This window comes from Netta rufina (genome assembly GCF_964035555.1).
Source record: "Netta rufina genome assembly, chromosome: 4".
Taxonomy (NCBI): domain Eukaryota; kingdom Metazoa; phylum Chordata; class Aves; order Anseriformes; family Anatidae; genus Netta; species Netta rufina.
In genome coordinates this window covers 64,997,786-65,024,070 of record NC_140127.1, presented here as the reverse complement: position 1 = coordinate 65,024,070, position 26,285 = coordinate 64,997,786, and the positions used below count along the sequence as shown (strand labels likewise).

The 26,285-nt window shown below is 39.0% G+C and overlaps 1 protein-coding gene across 1 annotated transcript in view; it reads left to right on the top strand.

The window, feature by feature from the left end:
* Positions 1-5,228: 5,228 nt before the first annotated feature.
* Positions 5,229-26,285, top strand: part of PPP2R2C (protein phosphatase 2 regulatory subunit Bgamma) — a gene marked incomplete at both ends in the record, with an annotated part of 131,588 nt that continues 110,531 nt past the window's right edge. Inside the window, 1 exon segment of the mRNA XM_084285814.1 lies at positions 5,229-5,298. Coding sequence (XP_084141940.1) covers positions 5,229-5,298 — 70 coding nt within the window.

Sequence of the window (26,285 nt, the reverse complement as noted above, 5' to 3'; positions counted from 1 at the left end):
CTGAAGTATTCAACCACTTTTTCTTTTTTCTTTCAATCGCTGTTCAAGATTAATTGTTCTAGTTCAGACTGTGATGTGTTGAGAGGTAGTAAAATGGAAAAGAAGCACTGACTGCTCTGCTCTATTTCAGATATTGAGAGTTTAAATTATTAAAGGTTGTGCTCCGATACTAGGTTCTAACAAAGCTAAATGGAAGCTCTTTGTGTGAACGTGTATAAGAGAAGAACAAAAATGTTCTGCAGGACCAAAACAGGAAGCCCATACGTTCACCAGGTATTTATAGACAGGATCACGTAGGACCAGGTGTCTTCAAACACCTAATTCTTCCCACTCTCATGCTGCAGAGCTTCCTGATGCAACTACAATGAGCAAACGTGCTCAATGGTTGTCCAGGCAAGGTTTGTTCTCTTCTGCTTCAATTCCTTCATCATCCAGCTAAATTACATTGTTATCCAACCTTACTTCTCAATCCTATTTACGTTTTTGCTATTTTTGATTTCTTTCTTAAGGTACTGTCTGCCTCCCGCTTCAATTTGTGGGTCCTGCCTTTTTTCTTTCTTCATCTTCACCTTTCTCCAGTCCTTCTCTCCAAAACTCTTGGCGAAGTGAGGTTGACAGGTTTCTTCCTCATTTATCTCCCAGTCCACAGGTTTTTCTCCTCTTGGCACAAACCCAGTTTTTGTTTGCTCTCCTCCTTTTAACTATTCTGTTTTTTTTTACTGACACCTTCAGTCTGTGTCGGTATCTGTCTTGTGCCTGCTCTTGTCTTTTACTTTCCTCCTTATCTCTCACTCTTTACTGACGCTTTCTCAGAACATCTTGCACTCTTTAGAACACTTCTTAATACACTTAGTCTTTTCCATCTTTGGGGAGGGAATAAAATAGAAAAAGCTCTTGACCTACCAGCCTGTCTTCCTCATTTTACCCCTAAGCTCATTCTATTCTTGTTATGTAGTTATTTTTCAGCCTCTTGAAGCCAGATTTTGTTTATTGCTGCTCTCCACAAAGCCTCTAATGACCTTCTTTTAAAGAAAGCTCAAAACCAGGCCTCCATCCTCATTACTGACTCAGTGTTTACATGTGTGTCTCTGACTGATCCGTACGTAGCTCTTCCATTTTGTAGTTTGCCTGTAAATTCTTTAGGATAAGGTGCTCCCTTATTTCTGTTCATACAGTATTCAGCTCAATTAGTGGGCTGGTATATGAGGAGGACTGAACTACTATGAAATGACAAATGACAAATATATTTTTGATCAAAGGTTCTTTTCCCCTCATCCTCTCCTCGTATATTTTGACTGGATCAGATTATGTACATTGTTACTGGGATTGATTATAAGTAGTGTTTTTAAATGGCATGGCTAGTTATCCACAAATGTAGCCCCACAGATTTGCATTGCACTGCAAATTTAGAGCAGAATTCTGCTAATCTTTCTCATGTGAACTGACCTACTTAAGTCGGTGGACAACTGATATTTGCCACACAGTAAGGATTTGGCTCATAATCTTAGGGAAAGCATTTGCATGCACGCAGGGAATATTGTCTGTTGGTTTTGTTAAAGGCTTTCTCCTCATTCCATTCCTCTTTATGAGATTTTTAATGTGAAAGTGGGAGGAACAAGGTAAACTTGATGTGATGCTCAAGGAGGTGGTCTCTAAACGTCTCTAATTCAAACGGTGAGGAGAAAATTATCTCTGGGTGAGAGTTTTTACATTGACTTCACAAAAAGAAGTCCACTTGGCTCCTGGAAAAAATGAAAACACTGCTTTTAACAGTTAAGGGCAGGGGGGCAGGCTTAAAATGATAGACGATAGAAATCATAAACTTCAACAGATTGAGGACACATAAGGGACAGTGATTGCTGAGCCGATGTTGAGAGGCTCTCAGGAGCTGTAGAAATTGCAAAAGCTTTGGTCACAGAAATTTAGATGTATTTACAAAAATGATTTGCAGTTTTTTTTTTTTTCTTTTCTCCCAACAAACCACCAGTGTATTTTTTTTCAGACTTTGTACCTCATTCAAGTAATTTATTACTGATTTATTTTCAATAATATTTTTGTATATAAATTTATTCTTACGGAAAGAAGAGAACATTCATTTTCTCTGTGTTTGTAGATATAAATTATGCAATGTATTTTTAGTCAAACATGTTGGTTAACTTTTGGGATCAAATGCCCTGCAAGGTGACATTTCTTCCAGTTGCAGCTGTCAGAGCAATCAGAGGAAGCTGCTAAAAGAACATTTCAGTGCCATCTCCCATCTCCACAGAGGAATCAGCACTCTGATACTGTCTAACTTGGTGTCTGAGTGGGAGTCTTAAGCATCCATTATACAAAATGGAGAAAGAGAGATTTTCTGACTTCTGTGCCCTGAATCGTCCCCCTGAAGCTTCACCAAGCACATAGTGAGCTTAAGTTTCTAACAGAAGCATCTAGGTTATTTTTCTACAACCAGAGAGTTTGAATATCTTCTGCACGGATGCTGAAGGGAAGTGTCTTCTTGATTCTAACTGGCTTAACCATGGTGTTGTGTGTTTGGGTGTAAACTTGCTCCTTGTACTCTTTGCCACTGACTTCAGGGAGATGGGATTTCATGTGCACTGTGCATTGCTCATAAAACCTTTTGTCTTTTGCAAGAACAAATCCAAAACAACAAGGTAATGCGTGAGGGAGGGACAAAATAAGCCAGCTCTATCAGATAGATTAGGGTCATTTTATACAAAACAAATACCACTATTTTCAAGGCTTCCTCTTATTTCTGTCAAGTTCTAGGAATATTTTCCCATTTATTATATTTACAGGCTCTCACGGTTACTTTCTGAACTGTAGGTAGCATTTTCAGCCAGTATTTATGCTCTACTTGCCTCCGATAACCAGGTACAAAATTCAGAATATATCCAGAATAGTCCACCCAAAGCTGCTGGAAGGACTGGATCCCTGTTTTGGAACACTTCCCTGTACCCGAGGCTTCAGCTACGTACCAGGCCATGCATGTCCGTAAAGAAAATGTTCCTGATCATGAGGTAGCAGGCCCTGGCTTGTTTGGCATTGCTGCTCACATGCTTTCCCTCTGACCTGAAAAAGAGAATTGGTTTTGCGCACAGCCTTGAAAACTTGATGGTACTGGTGTGTAAGCAGAGAGGACATCCTGAGGTTGAAAGGATTTTGTGCATGGACAGGAGTGGACAGAGGCAGCAACTGACCGAAGAGGATAGTGCAGGTGCTGGGAGCTCCAGGTTCCAGCACAGCACTGGCTGGTACTGCCAGAGCAGACATAGGGGTTCTGGTGCTGGCACCTTGAGGTGCTGCAAATAAATAATTGTGGTCTACACAGGTGCAAGGACCAAATATCTTTTACTTTCCCACCTTTTCAGAGGTGAAGATTTAATAATCTTTACTTTCTAAGTTGAGGATGTTTCTGTTTTATTTTCCATCATCAGTGAGAAAGGAAAGAATGTCATTGTATTGCTATTTTTCTTTCCCCCCCAACATTTCTTTATTCTGAAATTAGATGTTGATCCCTGGACAGTTATCACAGCTGGTACTTTACATAGTTCTCTACTTTTTCCAGTCTCATACCATTTTTGTAGTAATAGCAAGGCACTTGAGTTTACTTTCAAGAACAATATGTGCTAGTTTCCTTAAAAAGAAACAAGACCAATCCCCCAAATCTGCAGCATCCGTGCAAGATTACACAAAAAGGCTGTAGTAATGCTGACAGCTGAGCTGTATGTTTTATGTTCAAGTCCAGGGCCTAAACTGCAGGACCATCCTTCTCTCCTCTGAATTGGCTTTGTGACTATGTACTCCCTTTTCTTGCTGTAATAGTGCTTTTGGTATGCAGCCATTTGTCTTCTATTCAAATTTCTATCCTTCAGTGGCACTTACACCTTTTCAGATGGCATGCCTTCTGCAGCCAACAGTTCCTACTTCCCTGAACAGGAACTGAAAGGCCAAGGAACCTGCTTGTCTCTACAGTTCAAATAATTTTGTTTTAATATATGCCATAGCAACTGCACTTAATTTAAACACAAGCACTGAAGAGCAAGCTTTATTTTATAATACAAGTGCGTAGTTTTCCTCTTCCACTTCTTTTCATATTCCTGAGTTTACAGATTTTAGCATGGCTTTTCCCAGAAGATTGGCTAATATAACAAATGAAAATAGGAGGTCTAGGAAAATGGCAAAACCAGCAGACATTCCCTTTGTCCAGCTTTCCTTTCCAGTACAGTGAAGCCACTGAGATTCTTTTCTGGCCTTTTTTTTTTCTTTTTTCTTTTTTCTTTATCCATACCTTGTATTTTGTATTTTATCTACAAAACGGGCAAAAATTAAAAGGTAAAGAATTGTTATTTAACCTTACCCTTCCTAATGGTTGCCCAGTCTCTGAGCATTCCATTTTCACGGACAGGTATTTGGCAATTTCAGTAATATTTGCCCAGGTTGACAGTGACCGACTGTTGCTTTTGCTGCATACGACAGTATCGACTAGCACAGGATCGGGGCCTCCCGTCAGCGTGCAATACGTGTCGATGCAAACCCATTTAAGCAGCTCCAAGTTTTTTTCCCCCTGCATCCCCTCCCTTAAATTCTTCGGTGCCCGTCTTAGCAGCAGAAGAGCTAAAATAATTACCTGCAGTCTCATTTTTCACTTTCCTACATGCAGATCCTGCGCGGTTGGGCAGCGAGAGGCGGACGGGGAGGGGCGAGCTCTGATGCAGCACAGGCATATGACAGCACCAGCAGCAGCAGCAGCAGGCACAGACCTTCTCCAGGCAGCTTTTGCTGCAGTACGCTGATTGCCACTTCATAGCATCTGGCAGGAGCCCCAGCAGCAGGCGCTTGGAGGAGACTCTGCGTGGGCACTTGTTTAAGGAGTACCTGACTAAACAATTGGGTTATTCTTTAACTGCGGGAGAAGTGCCTGTATTCCCTTCACGCAAGCTCCCTACTGGCTTTCTGCATTCTTAATTCATTGGAGCCGTTTCTCCCTCCGTCTTCCTCCCGTTACTTCTTTTTTTTTTTTTTCCTTATTTTTTATTTATTTTTTTTGATCGTTATTCACCCCTCAAATCTGTGCTGCATCACTGGCTCTCATTATGCTGTGCTCAGTAGCCCAGTGTGTTCTCCGCCTCTGCTAGGCAGTGGCAGCATGGATGGTGCTCTTGTGACGACCTCTGCTGATGCTATCAGTCCACTGCGGATAGGCATGCTGAGTAATCCTGCTGTAAATGGGCGAGGACACGGACACACGAAAAATTAACCACAGCTTTCTTCGAGACCACAACTATGTGACTGAAGGTAACAGAAATACTGTCATTATTCTGTTCTTGCATTGCATATTCTCTGCCAGGAATGCACTGTCATGTTCGGAGATGTAGGCTGCTCCGTTTTTTTTTTTCTTTCTTTTTTTTTTTTTTAAAGCAGACTTTCAAGGCATTTTTCTGTGTGATGTAACAACAGGATGTGTTTGAATCTGCTCAATCCCAAAGGCATTCTGTCATGCTATGGTGATATATGAAACTATATGGGCTAGGGAAGGTCTTGCATTGTGCTGAGTTTGTGCTAGTGAGGTGTGCAGCACCTGGCATTGAATGCACAGGAGCTGCAGTGTGAAAGACTGGAAGCAGCTGATTACTTAAAAAAGATGAAAGATTTGAGAGCACTGCAGTACAAGAAATAATCTGAAAAGTTAACTGTTCGTTGGTGTAATAAAGGTTATGCATCTCATTTTGGTAATTGTAGCCTGAGCATCACAGACATTGCTGAGTTGATTGTTCCCTTGAGAACTGTATAAATTCAGAAGGGATGTGTATGCATAATCTTTTGAAATGCTGCTGCCTTCTTTCCATCCTCTGTGCATGTGCAAGGGATGAGAGAAAAGAAAATGTACCTTCATTTTAAGTCATTCAATGGCTGCTGGTTTATTACATAAAAAAGGATTTTTCCAGTAGGTGACACACATTAAATGCTGAGAGATTTTACCTTGAGACAAGCTAAATGGTTGGGTCGGGTACAGATCCTGTTTTCCGTGCCAAAAAGTTGGTTTAAGAGCAGGCCATTTTGAGACGGATCGATTGCACAGGAGAAATGTATTTGTAGGTGCTTGACTTGGCAAATGGATTTGCGTGTGCTGAGTTTTAACACCACTTTCCAGCAGCAGAATCAGTACTTCAATGTAGGCTTATATAATATGAGCATACTTAACATTGGGGTCACCCAGCACTACTTGAGGCTCAGTCTCCAGATTGTGTCGTCATTTGATCAACGCTCAGTCACTCAATACTCCCATGCTGCAGCCCGAAATCTGATCAGCTGGTGCCCTTGGTTATTGGGGATTTGCATTTTTTTAGAATGTGGAGAAGAGCAGGATAATTTTGCCATTTGGAATACAAAAGCAGATTTTTCAGAAGGAAAATAGAGAAAGCTGTGTACCCCTGTCTGGTGTAATTGTTTGATAATCTTGCCTCCAGGACATCCTTTGCACTCTGGTTCTGTGAATTTTTTTTATTTGTTTTCAATTTTTGGTTGATGCTTTTTGTCTGAATGGTGCTTTGTGTTTCGAGATCTTGTCATCTGTGAGAACATTTGAAGAAACTTTGTCTTCTCTTTATTAAATTTATAAATTTACACCTTTGCTTCTGCAAAATGCAATGTGTAATTACTGCAGTGTACCTGCTACGTGTTGAGGTTCAGATGTATATTTAATGTGCATGTGCGGCTATGTGAAAATTTGGACTTTCAAGTCTGTCAGTTTTGTAACTGAGAAAAAGAATCCCTTGTGGATTTTGCAAATCAGTCTTCTCTTTTGTATGCTGGGGGTGTTTTAAAGATGTAGATGGCAATTTTCAGTATTTTTGGGCACACTCCTGACTGAAGTGTGAGATTTTCTCACTTTCTGTTCTCACTTTTTGTTTGGGTCAGAAGGGCTGGATGTTCTTCCATGCTTGCACATAGAGTGGCTTGTCTGAAACGGGTCAAAATATACCTTGAATGTCAATGTCATCCTGTATTTTCCCAGGGATCAGGAGTTATTGCAAAATATGTTGATTTTGAGGTACACGATATATAGGAAACTGTCAATAGCAAAGGTTATTAAAGTAGTGTCAGTTCTTCAGCTCTGACTAGTGCCATGTTTCTTGGGAGTGCTCAGCTGGCCAGCTATAATAAAATTCTTCATGTCTGTTATACCTGAGGTTGTCACACCTTTTCAAACACCAGGAAAATCAGGAAGGAATGGATTTATTTGTGAAAATTTTCTGGGGGTGACTTCAGGTATTCAGCTCAGATGACTATCACAAATTTGAATTTCTATACAAATTTGAATTTTGATACATTTTGTTTAAAATGCTTAATGAATATGGAAGTTAAACTGGTGCTTAAAATGTGCTTTGTTGCTTTTTTTTTTTTTTTTTTTTTAAATTTAATTTAATGATTTGTCTCCATGAAACAGCCTTTAACACTTCTCACCTACAGAGGCCTAAAGTCCTTTCAAAGCCCTTGCATTTTTCCTATCATTATGTTAGTACTGTGTATATAACAGCAATGTACACGTAGGAACACAGCAATGCCATATGGCAGGCAGTAATGCATTATTTTGCTATATCAGAAAATAATTTTATTTGGACCAAACCCAAGCCTGTCTTTTGTTTTTCTTTAGCTTTTGTAATCCACCGTTGAAAACAAAGAAATACATTTCATCAAGTGTAGTAGAAAAGTTACTGATATGTTGTTGTCTGTGAATAATTACAATTTTCTCTTCTGCTTTCAGAGTTTAAGATCTTGGTAAGTGTTGTCTTCTGTCCCTGCTGCTCCACGCAGCAGACTAAATTTACTAGCAGAAGGAGGTGTTTCTGACCTTTACATGCACTTCTTTCCTGGCTGTTCCCTGAGGAGAGTAAAGCCAACAACAATCAAGAAGATGTGGGTTAACTAGAGTATTGCTTCATTTCTTCTCTTCTTTTTACTTCATTGATCTAAAAAAAATAAAAAGAAAAAAAGCCATAGGTGTAGGAATGCACAGGGTGTAGGACATCTGTGAGCCAAGTCTGATTTGTGATGTTCTTGATAGCAACCCTAGCGTGTTCCTGCCAGACTGCTTGCTGGAACAGAGGAGAATTTCACCTCTTTGGTATGCAAGGCAACTTGAATTGTTTTCTCAATCTCAAAAGTTTCTCAATGTGATCGATGGTGTGTGAATGTTGCACTATTTCTGGCAATAGGTATTACAGCCATTGACAGCAGTGAGTACCTGGACCTGTTTCTCCTGTTACGTGGGCATATCGACAACAAAATAAATGGACTTACACCAAGCAGGATCTGAATCATTTTGTCATTGGAAGTCTTAAAAGTATGCTACAGTTGCACAACAGAAAGAAGTTTGATTTCAGCAGCACTATGCAGAAGCTTTTTTCAATGATCACTTTCAAGAGTGTTTTCTTTTGAGGAAACTGCTTTAATTGGAGTTATTTGTGTGGTGAACACAAAAAAGAACTGGTGAGACATAGAGAGGGAGGAGAGACCTGAGGCCTACAAAATGTGACCTGTGAGAAGAGATTAAACTTGATGTAAAGGTAGTGTAACACTGGGATATATCGCCTAGGGAGCTTGTGGGGTTTCTGTCACTGCCAGTCTTTGAAAGCAGGTTACGTGTGTGTGTGTAAGAAGTGACATCGAGCTAGCCGATCCTCCCCAGGGGCAAAAGATGGGCTCGATGGCCTCCAAGGTCTGTTGAGGCTCGTGATTCATTGCCGAGCTCTGCTTTAGCTGTGTTGCCTCTTGCACCCCAGCTACCCAGGAGGTGTGGTGTTAGTGAAATCCTTCCGAGCAACAGCGAAGAGCAGGGAGGTGCAGTGGAACATGGCAAAGGAGGTGGGCTGGATGGGAGACATGCAGGCTTTGCTTGCAGGCAGTCTGCTAGGGAAGGTGGCGAGAAAATAGTGGACACTGAGTTGGGGGATGGCGTAAAAGAGGGAAAGTGATGGAGTGCTTTTGGGGACAGAGAGCACCCTTCAGTCTGAGGGTTGACCTTGGCTTTACTTTTGCTTTTAATGTTAATTTTAACATTAAAATTAACAAGATTACTGACATGCTTTGCTGTCTCGAGAGCTTGGGATCAGCCATATAGGATCTGATTTCAGTTGTGTGGTATGGTCATTGTACATTGTACCAGGTATAATGATTGGCAGATAAATAATGAACAAAACTCACCATCCTTACGAAACAGTGTTAATGAGCGTGGTTAATGTCCATGAACCCAAATTTATCTGGAGAAATGCTTCTCTGGTGGCAAAGGCACTCTGCAGGTAGTATGCAGACATGTCTAACATACCGATTCACCCCTGCCTTTTCATGGATCGTCCCTTTTGGGAAGAAATAAAAAGTTGCTTGTCCTCTCTGTTTCTGGAGAGAGCCAGGCTCCTGCCTTGTTCTATGCCTCCAAGTTCTAGCAAAGCTGGTGAAGGTGCACAGGTGCAGTGGGGCAGAAGCTGACCTTCAGTATCTAGTCATTTATAAGGCCAAATGGTGCAGATTGGTTCCGTATGGCTTAACTTCTATTATAAAGTTAATCGTGTTAATGGTGTATTAACCCTCTCAAATGTGATATTTGAAAAATAATGAGAATTACCAGTGCAGTGTAAAACATATTGAATCATAACCATGTAAAACGTTTATTATAGAGAGTTTTTTGGTAATGATTTTGAAGGAAAAATCCTCTGTGGATAATGAAAACAGATTTAGGGGTCTTTTTTTCCACTTAACTAGAGAAGTTAGTATCTCTGTTCTTCATTAATCAAAGTTAAGGGAAATTATCCATTCTTGTATGCTTAGAAGACATTTATTTATGAACATGCCTTTCATAAGCATCTCAAATGTAATTTGAATAAGAGCTGACTACCTGAGAATATTGGATGAATGTAGAGAACAGGTGGTGCTCTACTGGCTCAGGCTCACCATCAGTCTAGTTGGTTCACTTATTTCTGAGAATGGCTGGGAACAGGCTTATGGAGAAAACTGCAAGGGGTAACTCCTTCTGCCTTAACCTCCAGCAATTCAAGATTTATGTTGTAAAATATTGATAGATGTGTGTGTATATAGTGTGTGTGTATATATATATATAATATTTATATATATATAAAATCAGTGTGTATATATATAATACGTATATTACATATATACCTATATATAATAGGTATATATATAGGTATATTATATATATATAATCTTTTTGCAAAACTCATTTTGAAAGTTTAAGAACAACCCTAGAAGTAATTGTTCATTCTTTTTCTAGTCAGTTGTGTTTTTTTTTTATCTTTTTCCTCAAGTCAATATGAACAGAGGTAAACTTATTAAAGCATAACCTTGCCCCTTGCTAAACAGACTGTAGTTATGTCTTTTTGTGCAGGATTTGGTTCTACTTTTATTCGAAACACAACTCAGGTGAATGTTTTGGGTAGCCTTGAAGATTTGGGTTAATAAAGTGTATTCCATCCAAATGATATACTGACTTTGTAATCTTTATTTGTACAGTTTACCTGGAAAAAGCAAAGGAGGCAGGGCAAGAGCACAGCTGGTGTATTGGCCTGTGCCAAAGCCCGAACCATTTGCTCACCTGCTTCAGCCTGCAGCTGCATGCGTGCTTCAGCGTGTAGGAAACCCAAGTCGGTGCTGTCCAAAGCCTGGGACATTAAGGCTGCATCCAGTATGAGCAAAATTGTTGAGGCAGCAGTTTTTTCAGGCAAGCCACCTTCAACCTGCATTTAGCTGCCTAATCTGCCAAATCTGCAGGGGTAGGATTAGGACAGTTTTGACTCTAGACTGGGAGTTTGGAGTTTCTTAGTCTGTTTCTTGGAGGAAGGGCGCTGCTAGAGCCTCCTAGGAGAGCACTTCACGCCTCTGTGCTGCAGGACATGCTTACAAGGCATGGAGTTAACTCGCTCTGGAGCTGCGTTTAATGTCAGGCCTCCAAATGACAATTATTCACTGGTGTCGCATGTACCTTGTAAAACGGTACCAGATGTGACTAAACGGGGTGGCAGATCCTTCCCCTTGCAAAGCCATAAATCTCTAATGTGCTGGTTTTGGTGGGTTGCCCTCGGGGATTGATGGCCACTTTAGCTCTCTGCACACATACATAGCCAATAGATGGTCTCCCACTCAATAAATAAATAAAAACGATATGTCGTTGCTGTGTAAAGTTAGACGTCCTGGGGAAGTGAATAAGCTGTATTAACAAAAGAAAAGCATCTGGACTAGTGGTTACATGCTGAGCCATCTCCACAGCAGCCACCACAGATGTGCAGAAGAGGCCGTGGGCACCAGCTTAGGGTGTTCGTCAGCTGCTCAGACTCAGGTGCCAACAGGTGCCTGATGGCACAAAAGGTGGTTGTTTGCAACAATTTAGGCTATATGCAGTTTATTCATAAGCACTTATGATATAAAAAGAAATATAGACTAGGGACATCTTTGAAATAGAAATGTTTATAGTGTATTTAACCATATAGCTACTATATAGAATATATTTAACTACACAGAAACCTTGGAAATTGAAGTTCAGAAGGTCAACAGTGCTCTGTATGTAAAAGATGAAATGCAGCATTACGTGTTGATTTATGCAAGACCTCTCTCCTCTATCTGTGCCAGATTTCTTTCTAATTGAATCTGACAATTCAAAAGCATTGAATAATGTAAAACTAAACAACACCGTGCAGGTAGAGTAAGTGTCATCATTCACTGCAGGAGCAGTTTATTTAGCATATGCATCGTTATGGAAAGAAAACTACCTTGCTATATATTTTGTTTTCTACGCAGACCACAGACATTTCAACATTGTACCATATATTTAAACAGTGAGTTTAGAGAATAATAGATGTGATTCTTACATCAGTTTAAAATGTGAAACACAGTACACTAACACTGAATATTTTATAATAGTAAAAGAACTGAGTATCTTTTATTACAGCCATAAAAAGGTAATCAATCATTACTGCTTACGTTGTGTTGATACTTGGATCTTTGAGACTTCTTTATTATTACAGTTTATTTCTTTATTATTTGTACAGATTATAAGGTGTATTCCTTACTGAGACTTTGTACAGAGGAGTATATGGTAAGAGAAGACAAGGTTGAGTGGCTAAAAAACTGACTGATCCCAGTGTAGTTGTTTTGGCTGGGATGGTAGAGTAGGTAATTATCTCAGAGAATTAGGGGAAGTTAGTATGGGGATTTTTGTTTTTTAAACAAGAAAGGGATTTAAATGTACTTCTAGCCATACTGAGGCACTTTCATGATCAATCGTTTCTGTAGTTCCCAGGCTGAACAAGCCTTTAGCAATGAACGTGGCCTATGTTATTGATCCCTGGCAAAAGTTCCCCAATTTGTTACCAGTAGTAATACATGAAACCCTGGCAAAGCAGCCTTATATAAGGTAAGAGAGTTCATTTTCTCAGGATTTTTCCTGTTGATGAGCTATTGGACCTCTTAGTTTTGTTTCTTAAATGCAAATGAGAGCAGACTGTATTTGGCTTGTGCAAATGCAAGTAATAAAAATATACATCAGGAGACTCAATTTCTAATAAATCCTTCTGCACGTCACATAGTTCAGTAGCTTTTGTGAATTTTTAATATGATGGGATTTGCAATCTGTATCAGTAACTACAGCAGTGCTTTGCCTTTCACACTTACTTATTTGTAAAATAATGATGGAAACATCTATGTGTAATACAGTGGCATTTGTGTGTGTTTTAATTAAGAGCATAGTACAGAAGTAAGAAAAGGACTGAGAATTGTTTTATTATCCTGTAGTTCTAGTTCAGCTCAAGTCTGAATAGAACATAATTAATTGTCACCTTAATTCTTCCAGTGTGTAGTGGTTTTGTTGTTTATGTGGCCCAGGCATTGCAAGTAGTTGATGATTGTGCAAAATAAGACCATTTATACAAGGCTGAGGTTAATGCTGCAAGCCGTTGTATTGGTTGCAGTGAAGACAGCCACACTATCTTCTGTCTGTCAGGCCAGTTCCTAGTAAAAAATGAAGATAATCAGAGTTCGGTTTCTTTAAAGAAAAAAAGAAAGGAAGAAAGAAAAAAGCAAAAAATGTTCATCTCCTATTTTTTCTTAGTAGATCCATATTCTTTATCCATAATCTAAGCTGTTAAAGGTTTATTTCAAACAGAGTAAAAATAGTTCTCAAACAGTGAGCCAGTCTGCAAATTTTAATAATTTAATTCTAGACGTTTATCCTGTCAGTAAAACCTCATGTTCTATTAACCTTGGAAGGTTTCCATTTATAGTAGAAGTTGGCACAAGGTCTTCAATAAAGCCTTTCCAGTGTTCTCATACTTAAAGCTGTAAATCAGGCTATTTATGTCCTAGATTCATAAATAGTTTCTGATAACAATAAACATATTAATGTTTATTTCTCTGTTGTGATGCAACAAAAAGAAAAATTCAACTAATAAAAATAATTAGGAAAAAAAAAATAAACAAAGAGGCCCAGCAGAGTGTCCAGAGCAGAGCAAAACAGGCTGCCAAAGTAGCACACAAGACTCGTCATGCTACGTGTTAACTTTGACACTGCTCCATTTGATATCTTCCATTTCTGATGAAATACAACTTCATTACTCTGCCAAATGGCCTTTCTTTTCAAATAAACAAACTTGGAATTTGGCCTGTAGTTTAGCATTAGGCATTTGTAATTTCTGATAGTTAACTGACAAATACATGATTGCTAGAGATAAGGATAGCGTGTAGTGCTTGACCTGCAGATCTTGATTACACACACTTCTTTTTTCTAGATTGTCGCATTGTTGCTTGAGAAAGACATGGTTAAATATGATTTATTTGGTTGTTTATTTATCCTATTTAACTGCCCTTCAGGAAAGTGTGATTGGGGTAGGACCCTCATAAGGTATAAATCTGCTCCACAGTTCTGGGTAGCCAATACCCAAGAATACCCGGCATTATGAAGCATGATTTTGTATATGTGGTGTGCACTCATATATATGTACGCTCAGAAGTCCTGTGGATGACTGCTAGTACATACTGTCTGGTATGTCTCTATTCCTGCCAGCTGCTATGCTTGACATGGGAAACCAGAAGCATTAGTACGATTGCTTACAAGATTCAGCATTGGGAGATAGGACAGTAAAAGCTTATATGTAGGGCACTGCATGTCTTTCACGTCCCATGTGATTTACAGGCTATTTCAGGCTATGTACATCAGTGTTTGCTGAACTGGGAAGTGAGACTTGCTTTGTTTGGAATGAAGCTTTCTTTATACAGTGGGTATAAGAAGCAGTGTCCTTGCATTTCTGCTCTTCCCCTGTGGTAATGATGAGCTACAGATTCTCTGAAAAAGTGGATTACTTGAACACGGATTTTGCTTTTCAGGATTAGGTATGCACTTAATTGTTGTGCATGTTTGTGCTTCCCCTTGCATTTCAGAAAATGGGTCATGTGCAGTAGAGGCATTTGTGACACTATGTGCATGTTATAAAGTCCCTAGATTAAAACAGATACTAAGAAGTTGCACCTCTAAGCAGTAATAATATTGCTAATTGATGAATTGTATTACACTTTCTAAGATTGACTAGCTGCAAGGTTTTAACTACATGCAAGTGAAGGTTTATGCTTAAATTTTGAACTGGCTTGCAGAAATGAAAGCAGAATGTGATTTATCCAGAGTATAAACAATTGGTTATTTGTTGCGTTATATTCCCCAGATTTTTGGTTAGGTTGAAATAATGAACATGTTTCTTTTACCTTTTCACAATTTCAGATAAATTTCAACATGTTTTACATTTGGGGTTTGGTTTGAAATTGCTTGTGAATGCAGTTTTTGGAGGCAATTTTTTTGTTCTCCAGGGAAAGCTGTAGTACAGGCTGCTCACCTTTCCTACTCTGCCTTGGAAACTGCTGATACAGCCTCCCCTGTGGCCAGGGGAGTGTCACGAGACAGGAATGAAAGAGGCACTGGTTAGCCCACCAATCTGAATCCAGCATCTTCAGAAAAACACAGAATGGCTGAGATGATCTGGAGGTGATCCTGTCCAACTCCTGCTCAAGCAGGGCCACCGGCAGCAGGTTGCCCAGGACCATGACCAGGTGGCTTTTGAAGGTGTCAAGAGAGGGAGGTTCCATAACCTCTCCAGCTGTGCCAGCAAACTTGGCTAGTTTTTAAATTTCTCCCTTGCCAGAGAGAAGGAAACATCATGCCTGCCCTCTGGGAGCAAAGGTTGCTGTGAGCAGTGCTGACTTGTGCAGGGACGAGGTTGCTGTCTGGAATCATCCCATTGTTGCTCTGTGTCCGCTGTTAAATGTGCATCAGAAGCATTGGTGTTTCAGACAGTGCTTTAAAGACTGAAAAGGTGTAAAGTGGTGATGCTTACTCTAATAATTCATCAAAAACATCTTTTTATAAGGCTTTTGTAATATATGTGTACAGTAGAAGGAAAGGGGGAAATAGAAGCTACAAGTATATTGGAAAAACATTTGACAGTGTTCCTGGATGTACCCAGGTAGTGGTAGTAGTCATGTTAGATCTGATAGTGGGAAACTGTAATGCTTCTGCTCTATTAATAAATACTAACAAAGATGATTGCCAACATGGAGCTTGTTTGCACAGGGATTCATTTCTGATTGTTAAATGTAAGTATATTTAGACAGAAAACGATTTTTGTTCTTGAAAGCCAAGGAGCTGGTGTAAATTGGAGGAATTAGTGATTCAGACCCCACAGAGCAAACATCAGCCTGGTTATTACAGATGGGACTTGATAGATGTAGTTATATCGAGGTTAGCACAGGAAGCTCTTCCTTTGTTTCACATTTTAATGACCAAATTCAATCTGTATGGTTGGCATATTATTGTTAGCGATTGAATTTATGTAGTTTTATTTAAAAAAAAATACCCAGTTTGGCCAAGATTCCTTTCCTGAAATGTTGCAAATATTTCCAAGCTCTTTGTGTTCCTCTTGCTAAGACATCTCTGTTCCAGAAATCTCTATTCATAAATTTGTTTGTGCATGAATTTATACATTTGTGGATCTTTATTGTTCAAGACAGTAATGCATCCAGTAACTTCAAACACTTTTGAAGTATTAAGACTAAATAGAAAAAGTTATCTAAATTTTTCCATGGTTAAAATGTAAATTTATATGTTAAAAATGCTCTTAGCTTGAGAGCTAACTCTGACAAATTTAACTGTCTTTTTTAAATCTGATTTTTTTTTTCTAAAGTATTCATCTTCTGGCCATTTCTAAAGTGTTTCATTCTGCAGCTTGACAGAATTAGAATAACTTAAGAGAAAATACTAATTTAGTAGTTTTACATTCTTTGAAATATCCACATCTTATGTTAATGGGGTCAGTATTTGAGTTACCAACTTGGTAACAGAGGATGTCTGAAACATACGCTCTATCACAATAATCACATCCAAATAGTTGAATTTGAAGGATAAGTAAAGGAACCTACTCTGGTATGTTTTCAAAACTGGGCAATGAAAGAATTCATTTTCTTTGCCTTTTGCAGTTTTACAATGCAGTCTAGAAATTGTGACTCCAAAATTTAAGTTGTTATTGTGTAAGTGAATTCTCCCTGGGAATTGAAAGACTGAAAGACAAGATGTGCCAGATAAATACTGGTAACACCTTCTATCTGAAATGTGAAAAACGTAGATAGGTAAGATTTGACTCCATGTGACAAAATGAGATCCCTAAACATTTTGGCAAGGACCTGCTGTCATGGGGGGAACCTGGCACTGTGCAGCAAATTTCCAGCACTCCTGAGCACTGTTTCACGTAAAAATAGTAGCTCCACCAGCTGCCTTGTCCTTCTTGGACCAGGCATTTGGGAAGTCTTGTTTATTTAGCCTATAAGTGGTGGTTCTTATGAATTTGTATAAAGAGTCTTTTTTGTTTGTTTGTTTTTCCTATTCTTTTTTTCTGTATCTCACTGAGAAACCTTCTGTGGGAGTGCAGGAAGATTTTCTCTAAGTGTTTCCATTTTATTTTTCAAAAGCAGTTTTTACTGATGGGAGGATGCTTAGAGTTTATTGACAGTGCTATTGTAGCACATAGGGCAGAAACAGAGAGCAGGCAAAGCGCCTATTCATCCTAATAGCTTTTAAAAGCAATAATCCAACAGTTCCCTGAAGCTTTTATCCAATTCAGAATTCCCAGAGCACCTCATTTCAGCTCTGGGGCTACACAGATCATATCCACGGATGGTCCATTTCTTCTTTTGAAGCTAGCCACTTAAAAAAACTATCCGCTTTTGATGTTTTGTTTTAGTAAAATGACTGCTTGCTCAGGGCCCAGCTCTGTGGTTACACGAGGACTCTCACTGAAGACCTGCTCTGGCCTCCCCTGCTGTCTGCGGCCTTTGTATGAAAGGTGAGGGGAAGAAAATGGTTTTGAAAGTTTTATGAGCTCGTTTCAGAGAGGAGAGGCGTTCTGCATTGCAGACAAACCAAATGCAGAGTAAACACTAAAACAGAAATGCTTTGGCTTTGAGGTGAATACCCGGACAGGCATGCAGGCCCTGGCTGGGCTCCCCTCGCTGCTCCTCTCCCCCCCAGCAGAGTCACTGAGGTGCTGAGTATGCCAGCCTTGGGGTGCATCCAGAGCTGCTGCTCCTGGCCCTCTGACAGCATTGGAAACATGACAATCACTTTGTTTAACCCTTAATAACCCTCGGTTCTAGAACCGAGTCTTTAATAATGTTACAAATACCCATTGATGAGTTCAGCGCTGCCATGGTTGGCCTATTAGAAGTAACCAAGCCTACCAGCTTTAAAGCTGCCTATCTCTCTCTGTGCCCCATGCCATCTTTCCAATTTTCTTTCTTCTGTCACTTGTTTCTAGTTGAGGTGAATTTCTTCCTACCTCTGATTTTGGAAAGTCTCAGCTAGAGAGACTTCCTAGGCACAACTACTTGTGCCTATATCATGGATTTACCACAATAAATGTGATGTAATAAATGAGGTATAGCTTCTCTGTATTTAATATGTTTTAACTCTCAGGTAGCTGGAGTTTTCCTGAACCTGAATCTCAGCTCCAGTAACATATGACACTTGAAGAGGAAGAAGAAGGGCATGCTGATCAAGTCTTGGAGTTCAAAATTAGGGCAGAATCTAAAATGCATCTCTTTGACTAGATGTCTGACATGTGGTCAAGACTGGAAATTACACAAGACAGTACGGATATTTTGGAACTAAATATTTCAGAAGAATAACTTACATTTTCCCTGGTTCATGCAGACTTCTGTCCAAACAACAGATACTTTCTTAAACCTAATGGTCTGCCTTCAAGTTGCCTTTCATGTGCTTCTGGTATGTGTCTTCATGCTGCTAAAGTTTCTTTGATCTACTTTTGGCCAGTATCCAGACCATCTTTTAATTCCCTTTGTGAAATTTCCATATCAGCTTTAATTCCTGCCAGAAGGCAACTGTTCCATCTCTGTTCTACCAGGGCCCCAAAGCTTTAAATTCTCAACATGTCTTTTCCTGGAAATAATACTCCCTGCTCAGACTCCAGGAGAAGTCAGGAATATGTAGATCCCAGCAATGCTGAGGAAAGAAATAAGCAGACAAAAATACAGGCATTCCTTCCTTGACTACAGTTCTCTTTCCATTTGCCACTTGACTTGACTGTGGTGATGCTTGGCTTCTATCTACAGTACTTGTTAGGCTTCAAGCTACAGAAATCTTTATTTAAAAGAAAAAAAAATATTAGAACAGTAACTCATTTAGCACTCTGCGTTTGCTATTCTTTCTGTTCTCTGTATTTACAACCATTGAATCATGTGAGAGTAAGACCCTGTGCCATTCTTCCATTCTTATTTGTCATTAAAGGACACAGCAATGACTCAAAATCATCTTGGCCTTGGAGGGGTTCATTAGTCTGCATGTGAACCACAGGTGCAAAGGAGGCTCACTGAAATTTCAAGAGCCCCTACTCCTTCACTGTTCCGCTGAAAAGGTATTTCTGACTTTGGAAGGTCTGGCAGGCTCCTTGGGTGAAGTCCCAGCTAGGTAGGGTAGTTCCAATGTGCTTGTCTTTGCAGCGGTGTCAGGATTTTACCCTGCTATCATGAGGTAAAGGCTAGTGGTGGTTCCTTTTTAAAGTTTACCACTTTCAAAAGAAGACATAGAATTGGAAGTGACTGGAAGTAATGAAACTTGCTTGAAGAACTTTTATTTTTAATTAAAATGTAATTTTTTCTACTCTGATTTTTGTTTGTCTGTTTTAAACGGAAACACTGTACTCATTTTTGTTAGGAAACAGACCTGTGTTTCCTTCAAGCAACAACCATTTATTCATTAAAATCCTGACAGGTTGTTACAGCCTTTATGTACTTGTGACTTGGTATCCAATGACTCTATTTAGAACCTGCCATGGGCTCTGGTGACACTGGATCATGGTGCATAGCTGTATTGTATGTACACATTGTAAGTCCCTAAAAATATGTCTGTATATACAAGCACAGTTTTGTCTTTTGAGAGTCCTGGTTTTAATCTCTACATCTATTTTTTTTCTAATCGCTTTGTACACTTACGAATTTTTGTCTTCAGTATTACATTATATGTGTAGTGGATATATAGTGTATAACACTTGATGCTGCAACAGTATTTTTTTTACAGATTTTTTCCAACTCAGTGTGAGAAGAGTTAAAGTAATTGCTTGTGAAAAAGTATAATATATGTATAAATTTAATGTACTATTAAAATTATCCTGTTCCATACTGTGACCTTAATACTGTCTCTGTAAGTTTCCTTAGAGCTTAGTGTACACAAATTTTAAATAATCTGGGTATGAACCCATTTCCTTTTCTTTGACTTTTTTCGTCTTCCTTGTGTATGATCTATCCCTTCTGCTTATTGTTTTCTGTTATATATCTCATAGATTTTTCTTGAAGCAAAGCTACTGTCCAGATTTTCTCTTTGAGATAATGTTGCTTCAGGCTACTTTTTAACTTTTTGAAATGCAAAGTAATTGTAGTTCAGATTTTAATTGTATGTCTTTTTCTTCTTTTCAAGTATATACTGCCTGGACACATCATCAGTTTGTTATTTAAAGGGCTGATAAATGTGTCTAAGTTGTACTAATTTATGTGGCGATAAAATTCAAATTAATGCTACCAGAAGATCTCTTAATAGGTGAGGAGCACAAAAGGTATAATTAAATCTCTGAAAAAAAATTACAGGATATTTCATGAATGTCAGTAACATAGTTTCAGCCCTTAAATAAATGTCTTTGTAACAGATGGTTTTCAGGGTTATCTGTATCAGAAGTTTAAGAAACATACATGTCTTATCAAAATAGTAGTTCTTCCCCTTGATCTGCTTACTTCTGGGCTTGTGCAGATTTGTAAGGTTCATATTGTCCCCCTTTGTTATGCTTTTACAGTTTCCAAAAAAAACCTGTTATGGTAGTAACAAAATGACACTTTGTGTGTGTGCAGAACAAGTGGGCAAATTCTCAACCTGGAGCATCCCTGTAGGTGATGATCCCTGGTAGGAGCATTCCAGAGAGCTTTTGTTGGTTAAGGTAATAATCTCAAAAATGAACCCACTATCAAGGAATAGGTGATGGCTGAAAAACTATAACAGGTGCATTGCTGGGGAAAAAATAAAAATAAAAAAATCACTTGCCAGATGTAGAATTAGTCACTTCAATTAATCAATTTTACAAGCAGTGGTTACCTTTAGCATAACCCGGTTCAGTCAATTGTGGCAGTGCATCAGGTCTTGTGGTCAAATCCAGTAAGCTGAAGGGAAGAAAAAAGTCACCCGTTCTAGCTCGGGGTCTTTGGAGCACATTTCTTGGTGCACACATCATGTCTTAGTGCATTTTGGGGGTTGCTAGTGACACAGAGTGGGGCATGGTCATCCAGCCCTTTGGAACAGCCATTTATTTGCTTAGCAGTCTTGCTATAGATTCTCACTGTGCTGTGGCTACTCAAAACATGTTAGTTTCCCTTTAAAATCTCAGACAAGCAAGGAGCAGAGGCTTAGCAAAGGAATTTTGTAAAAATTACCTATTTTTCCACAGAACACCAGGGAGTTTAGTGTCTTAAAAACATGAGTAGGGAGTGACCTGTGGCCAATCTTCTGCTGGTCACATTCCTCCTTGTGCTAGCCCAACTTGTGTCTTGCTGATGTGAGCCTGCCATTGCCTTATTCCACCTAGCATGCAGGATGACCCCAGAGCCTTTCCAGATGGGTTTCTGCACTGCACTTTCTCCAGCCCATCCTGACATTTGGAGCTCTTCTGACCCCAGTGTAGAATTTTTTACTTCCCCTTTGCTGAACCTCATCAGGTTTCTCAGGGTCCATCTAGATTCTTCACAGGTGCTGTTTTTTTGCAGCTTTAGAGCCATTTCTTGTTTTCCCTTGGTTTGTAACTGAGAGGTGAAGCAGGGATTTTGTATCGTTAGTTATATCGCAACATATGTTCATCTGCAATGTCTTGCAGACTGCAGTGCACGGAGAATATACACCAAGTTTGGATGGCACCAAAGTGAATTTTCTGTATGTTTTTTTTCATGAATCACTATAAGGTTTTGGCTACCTCCAGCTGACAATATTATTTGAAATACACCAGAGAGCCATAGACACGTTTGCTTCATGGCAGACTCGTTGATTTTTTTTCTTAGTCAGAAAGTTGACATTTTAATTTAATACTTCAAATAGCAACAAGGAGGAATTGCATTTGGTGTGCAGTGCACTTCAAGTAAATCAATGTTCTTTTTAGATTGTATATATATATAAAAAAACACTTCATAGGTTCTTGGCAAAGTCATAGCATATATGATATTGAAACCGTCATTACTTCTTTTTCTGCAGAGATTGTCCATTAAAGCTCAGGTACCAGCAACTCAGTTTTGGATGCTGGAACATAAGTATGGGCTCCCAACCAGTGATGACGACTAATCTGATTCAGCTGTAGGCACAAACTGTCAGGCTCATTTTCCTTCAGCTGCCTTGTTGGCTTGTGAGACTTAAGTGGGACTATAATTTGCAGCAGTCCTGTCCTTTCACATTGTGCAGGAAATGAAAGAGGAAATGTTCAAGCACCTTCTAAGTGTTGTCACTGGGTAAGGAGTGGAGGTGAGAAATCCACTCATCCAGCCATAGATACATAAATTTGTTCATCTAAAGATCTGCACAAAGGGCCTCTCATCATTTCTTTTTTTCCAGTAATGAAGATTGAAAGGTAGGTTTTCTTCAGTTCTCAAATGAAGAAAAAAAAAAAAAAAAAAAGAGAGGAAAAAAAAAAGAGAAAAACTGTGATCCCCATAGGTCCCACAGGAAAATCTCTGGTAGATCTGAGCACCAGGTCCAGGGGCTATATTACAGTCCTTATGCACACAATAGATTCTACCTAATATTCCAGCCAGAAGTAGAGGGAAAATTCCAGCCTGGGTAGGGTAGCAGGATGTGAGTTCATCCTAAAAATAACATGTGCTTTCTGTCATGAAAGAGCTTTCAGTTTTAATTGGACTAATCTCTGGAACATACATCAGTCTTCAGTGGGGAAATTGCTTTCTTTTTCATTCCATGAACTACTTCCCCAGACACTTAAAATTGTCATATGTTTAAGAATTATCCCATATGATTAAAGTGCCTCTTGAAGTGCTTGAGATACATAGGTCAACATAGACTGCAGGGCAGGTTTAAGAACAATAGTTAAGTTGTGGGAAGGAAATCCAGAGGATGTAAGCAAAGGAACGGCTCTTTGAAGCATTTAACATACAAGGTGCTTGTTCTTGATTGCTTAAGAATCATTTTTAAAGCAAATGTAGGTTACCTTCAAATTATGAAATAATATTGCATTTGAGGTAGGATAAAGGCAGTAAAAGCTTTGGGGAAGGATGGATTATTAGAAACTATCCCCAAATATTTTGGAGTGTTTGAGTTCTTTTCTATGCCTGGAGAGAAAATAATTGGTGATATCCATGCATTGTTACTGGAATATGTAGATTATCCATTTATCACGGTCTTTTTTGGGCAGCTTTTTGGTATTTTGAGAGAGGTTTAGGTCGTGTGTGAAACCTAAGGTCATCAGTGTTCCCCAGTGATGTTAGCTCTTTCTTTTGGATTTCCTTAGTATTTTTCACGTGAAGAAAAGGGACAGCTTTACAAAAATTCCTGTTAGAAGAATTGCTACTAGGAGGAAAATTAACTCTATCCTAACTGACACCAGGGCACTGTCTCATTTGTCTCGGGAGCAAAACTATAATTTTTCCTCAAAACATTTTTTCCCCATTTCTAATATTTCACAGAATCACAGAATCACAGAATTTCTAGGTTGGAAGAGACCTCAAGATCATCGAGTCCAACCTCTGACCTAACGCTAGCAGTCCCCACTAAACCATATCCCTAAGCTCTGCATCTAAACGTCTTTTGATGACTTCCAGGGATGGTGACTCCACCACTTCCCTGGGCAGCCTGTTCCAATGACTAGTCTAGGCAGAGCTGTGCTTGCTTAACTGTTTACCATTGTGGACAATTCTTTGTGATCATAGTAATCTTATCTAGTTACATTTTATCACCTGTGTTAGAACTTCTGAAATATTGAAAATATAGTTCAGTCATATGTATTTTGGTATAATAAGTTTTAATGACAGCCTTGGCTGACACTTCCCATGAAGTAGCAACCTGCAAGGTGAACAGAACACCCACCTGTAGTGCTCAGGACACTATTAATCATTGTCCTGTGGTTTTGAGCCAACTTACTATGTCTAACCTTAACAGTTAAACATTGGATATATAAAATATGGCACTATATATGTGAACAATTGTTATTATTTTTCTTGGAGATACCTCATCCTGACCAGATTCTGCTTATAATCGTAGTCCATGGGTCGTCATAGTCCATTGCAGTAGATAGTCAGAGTTGAGCTGTTTAGTTCCTTATTATGTTGGAAATTTGGAGCTTCAGGAAGAAAAAACAGTGTAGAGTTTTAGCAAATAAAGACATGAAAACGAGGAAAATGTTCTGTTTGGTCTCTTTGCTCAGGAAGTGAGCAATATATAAATTTGTTTTGTGCAAATAAGAAATAAAAAATCCTATTTATCTCTACGCTCACCCTTTAGCATACACCTAGCAGAAAGATTGAGTTTAAGTAATTGACTCAATAAACATTGATACATTTTTTTTTTTCTAGCAAAGTTTCTCTGCCATATTTTTATCATCATTTTCTTGGCTTGCTTCCCATGCTTTTCAGCAGCTCTGAAGCATATATAAAGTGCACATTTATGGGCTTTGTCTTGTCTCTCAATTCACTTGCAAGATCAACATTGCTGTTGACCGAAGTTAAGCAAATGCAATGAAGGCTGATATGTTTCTAATTAATTATGGGAAATTGTGCCTGTCTGTGAGCATCAGTATGTATTGCACACTCCTACCAGGAAAAAAAAGGTTGGTCTTAAGCTTCCACACCTCTGTGTGTAAGCTTGACAGTATTTTCTCCAACAAAAATCATCGTGGTACTGCTGAAAGATACGCAGAGATCACTTTTGGAAGCAAACATACTTGTTTTAGTAAGGCTTCAGAGAATTGTTTTTGAAATTATAAAACATTGCATTCATCACCACACTCAAAAGAATGATTTATTCATATACTTTGGACAGGGTTGTTTTGTCTCTTCTTCTCTCTAACGGATTGCGTTTTGTTAGATAGAAATCATTTGTATGTGTCACACTGAAAACTGGTGGCTGAAAACTTGTCTAAGCTGAAAAAAACGAGGATAGTGGAAGGTTTTACTTTTTTTTTTTTCTTCTTTAATAGTTGTCTTATTTAGGGCTTGTTTTTGTGGTAACCATATTTAGATTAATGTGGAATTAAATAAAATGCATATACGGAATGAATGGGACGTGAAAAGGAAAAGAACTGCTTCTCTCTTATGGTCTCTGTAAAGGAAACGTGAAGAACAGACTAAGAAACTTGCCATTTTGAAAGGGAGGGAGAGGGGACAGAGTTACCAATGACACATACTTGTTCACGTTTGGGTTGAGAGATTAATCTAAACATGATTTCCTTATTTATTTTATTTTATTTAGGCTGTGTATCTAGTAAAGTTGATTCTTAATGGTCACATCCCAGCTTGCTGTCTAGGTAACTGGCAAGAGCAACATCAACTCATGAACCAAAGAATCCAGCTTGCAGTCCAAGCAGACAAATGGAGCTCCACAGAAGATGTGAAAGTAACCCAAATGTTTCAGTAGGAAATGGGGGTTCTTCACTACACCCCAAAATGTATTAGTTTCTCTTTTTCTTCACTTGTAATGTGGAACGTGCTGGCTGACAGCACTGGAAATTAAGTCCTCTATTTCTCCACAGGAGAGGTATAGCAAGGGCAGCAGCAATGCAAGCTTCCCCACATTGTCCTGCCAATGTTCCTCAACCCAGTTCTGAAGAGGTCACTTCTGGAGGTGAGTGGGTGGATGAGTCTCTGTCCACGCAGTTATTGCTGCCAGGCAGTGGTTCTTGCAGGACAGGCTGTTGGACGGAGACTGCCCCCGTGTCTTGAATGATCCACCAGTCTTTAACAGATAATCACTTCATGTATGGTAAAACAACATGGGCTGGATTCATTGAGGTTGCATTATTCTGCTTGACTGCTGTCACATTTTGGTATTTCTTTGTGGTTGGATGGCACCCTTATATTTTTTTTCTTTTTCTTTTTGCACTGTTTTGTTTTCAGAGGTTTTGTCAATGCTTTATGTACACGTCTATGAAGTAGCATGCGAATAACTGAATGCAGTCTGGTTGTAAATGTGATGCAGAAGAACGGTTACTGATGGCAGCCGTGTATGCGAGGGGGGCTCTAGAGCACTAGACCAGGAGGCATGCTTTGAAATGCACCAAAAATTGATAAGAAAGTGAATGTTGGTTTCCAGTATCTAAATTAACTATTAGGTTTCTGTTGTAAAGCCATATCTTAACATTTTCTCTTTTCATAATTACCGTGTAATTTAGATATTAGCACCCATTAAGCTGGTAAACTAATGCTCTTTTTTAGATTATTTTTCAACTAATGAAATCTGTCTATCTAAAGTTAGACATGCAACATCCTACGCTATATGAAAGTATTGGGTATGTGTTGCAGTTGCAGTATTGTTGTCATCTAAAACAGAAGATATGTGATAGATAATGAGAGAAGTAATATGACTGATAGGAGTTTTCAGAATAAAAATAATGGGTGCTTATATGCGTGACAAATGAACTTTCATGTACATTCCTGGATTTATTTAAGTGCTACATACTTCAGACACTGTGAGTATT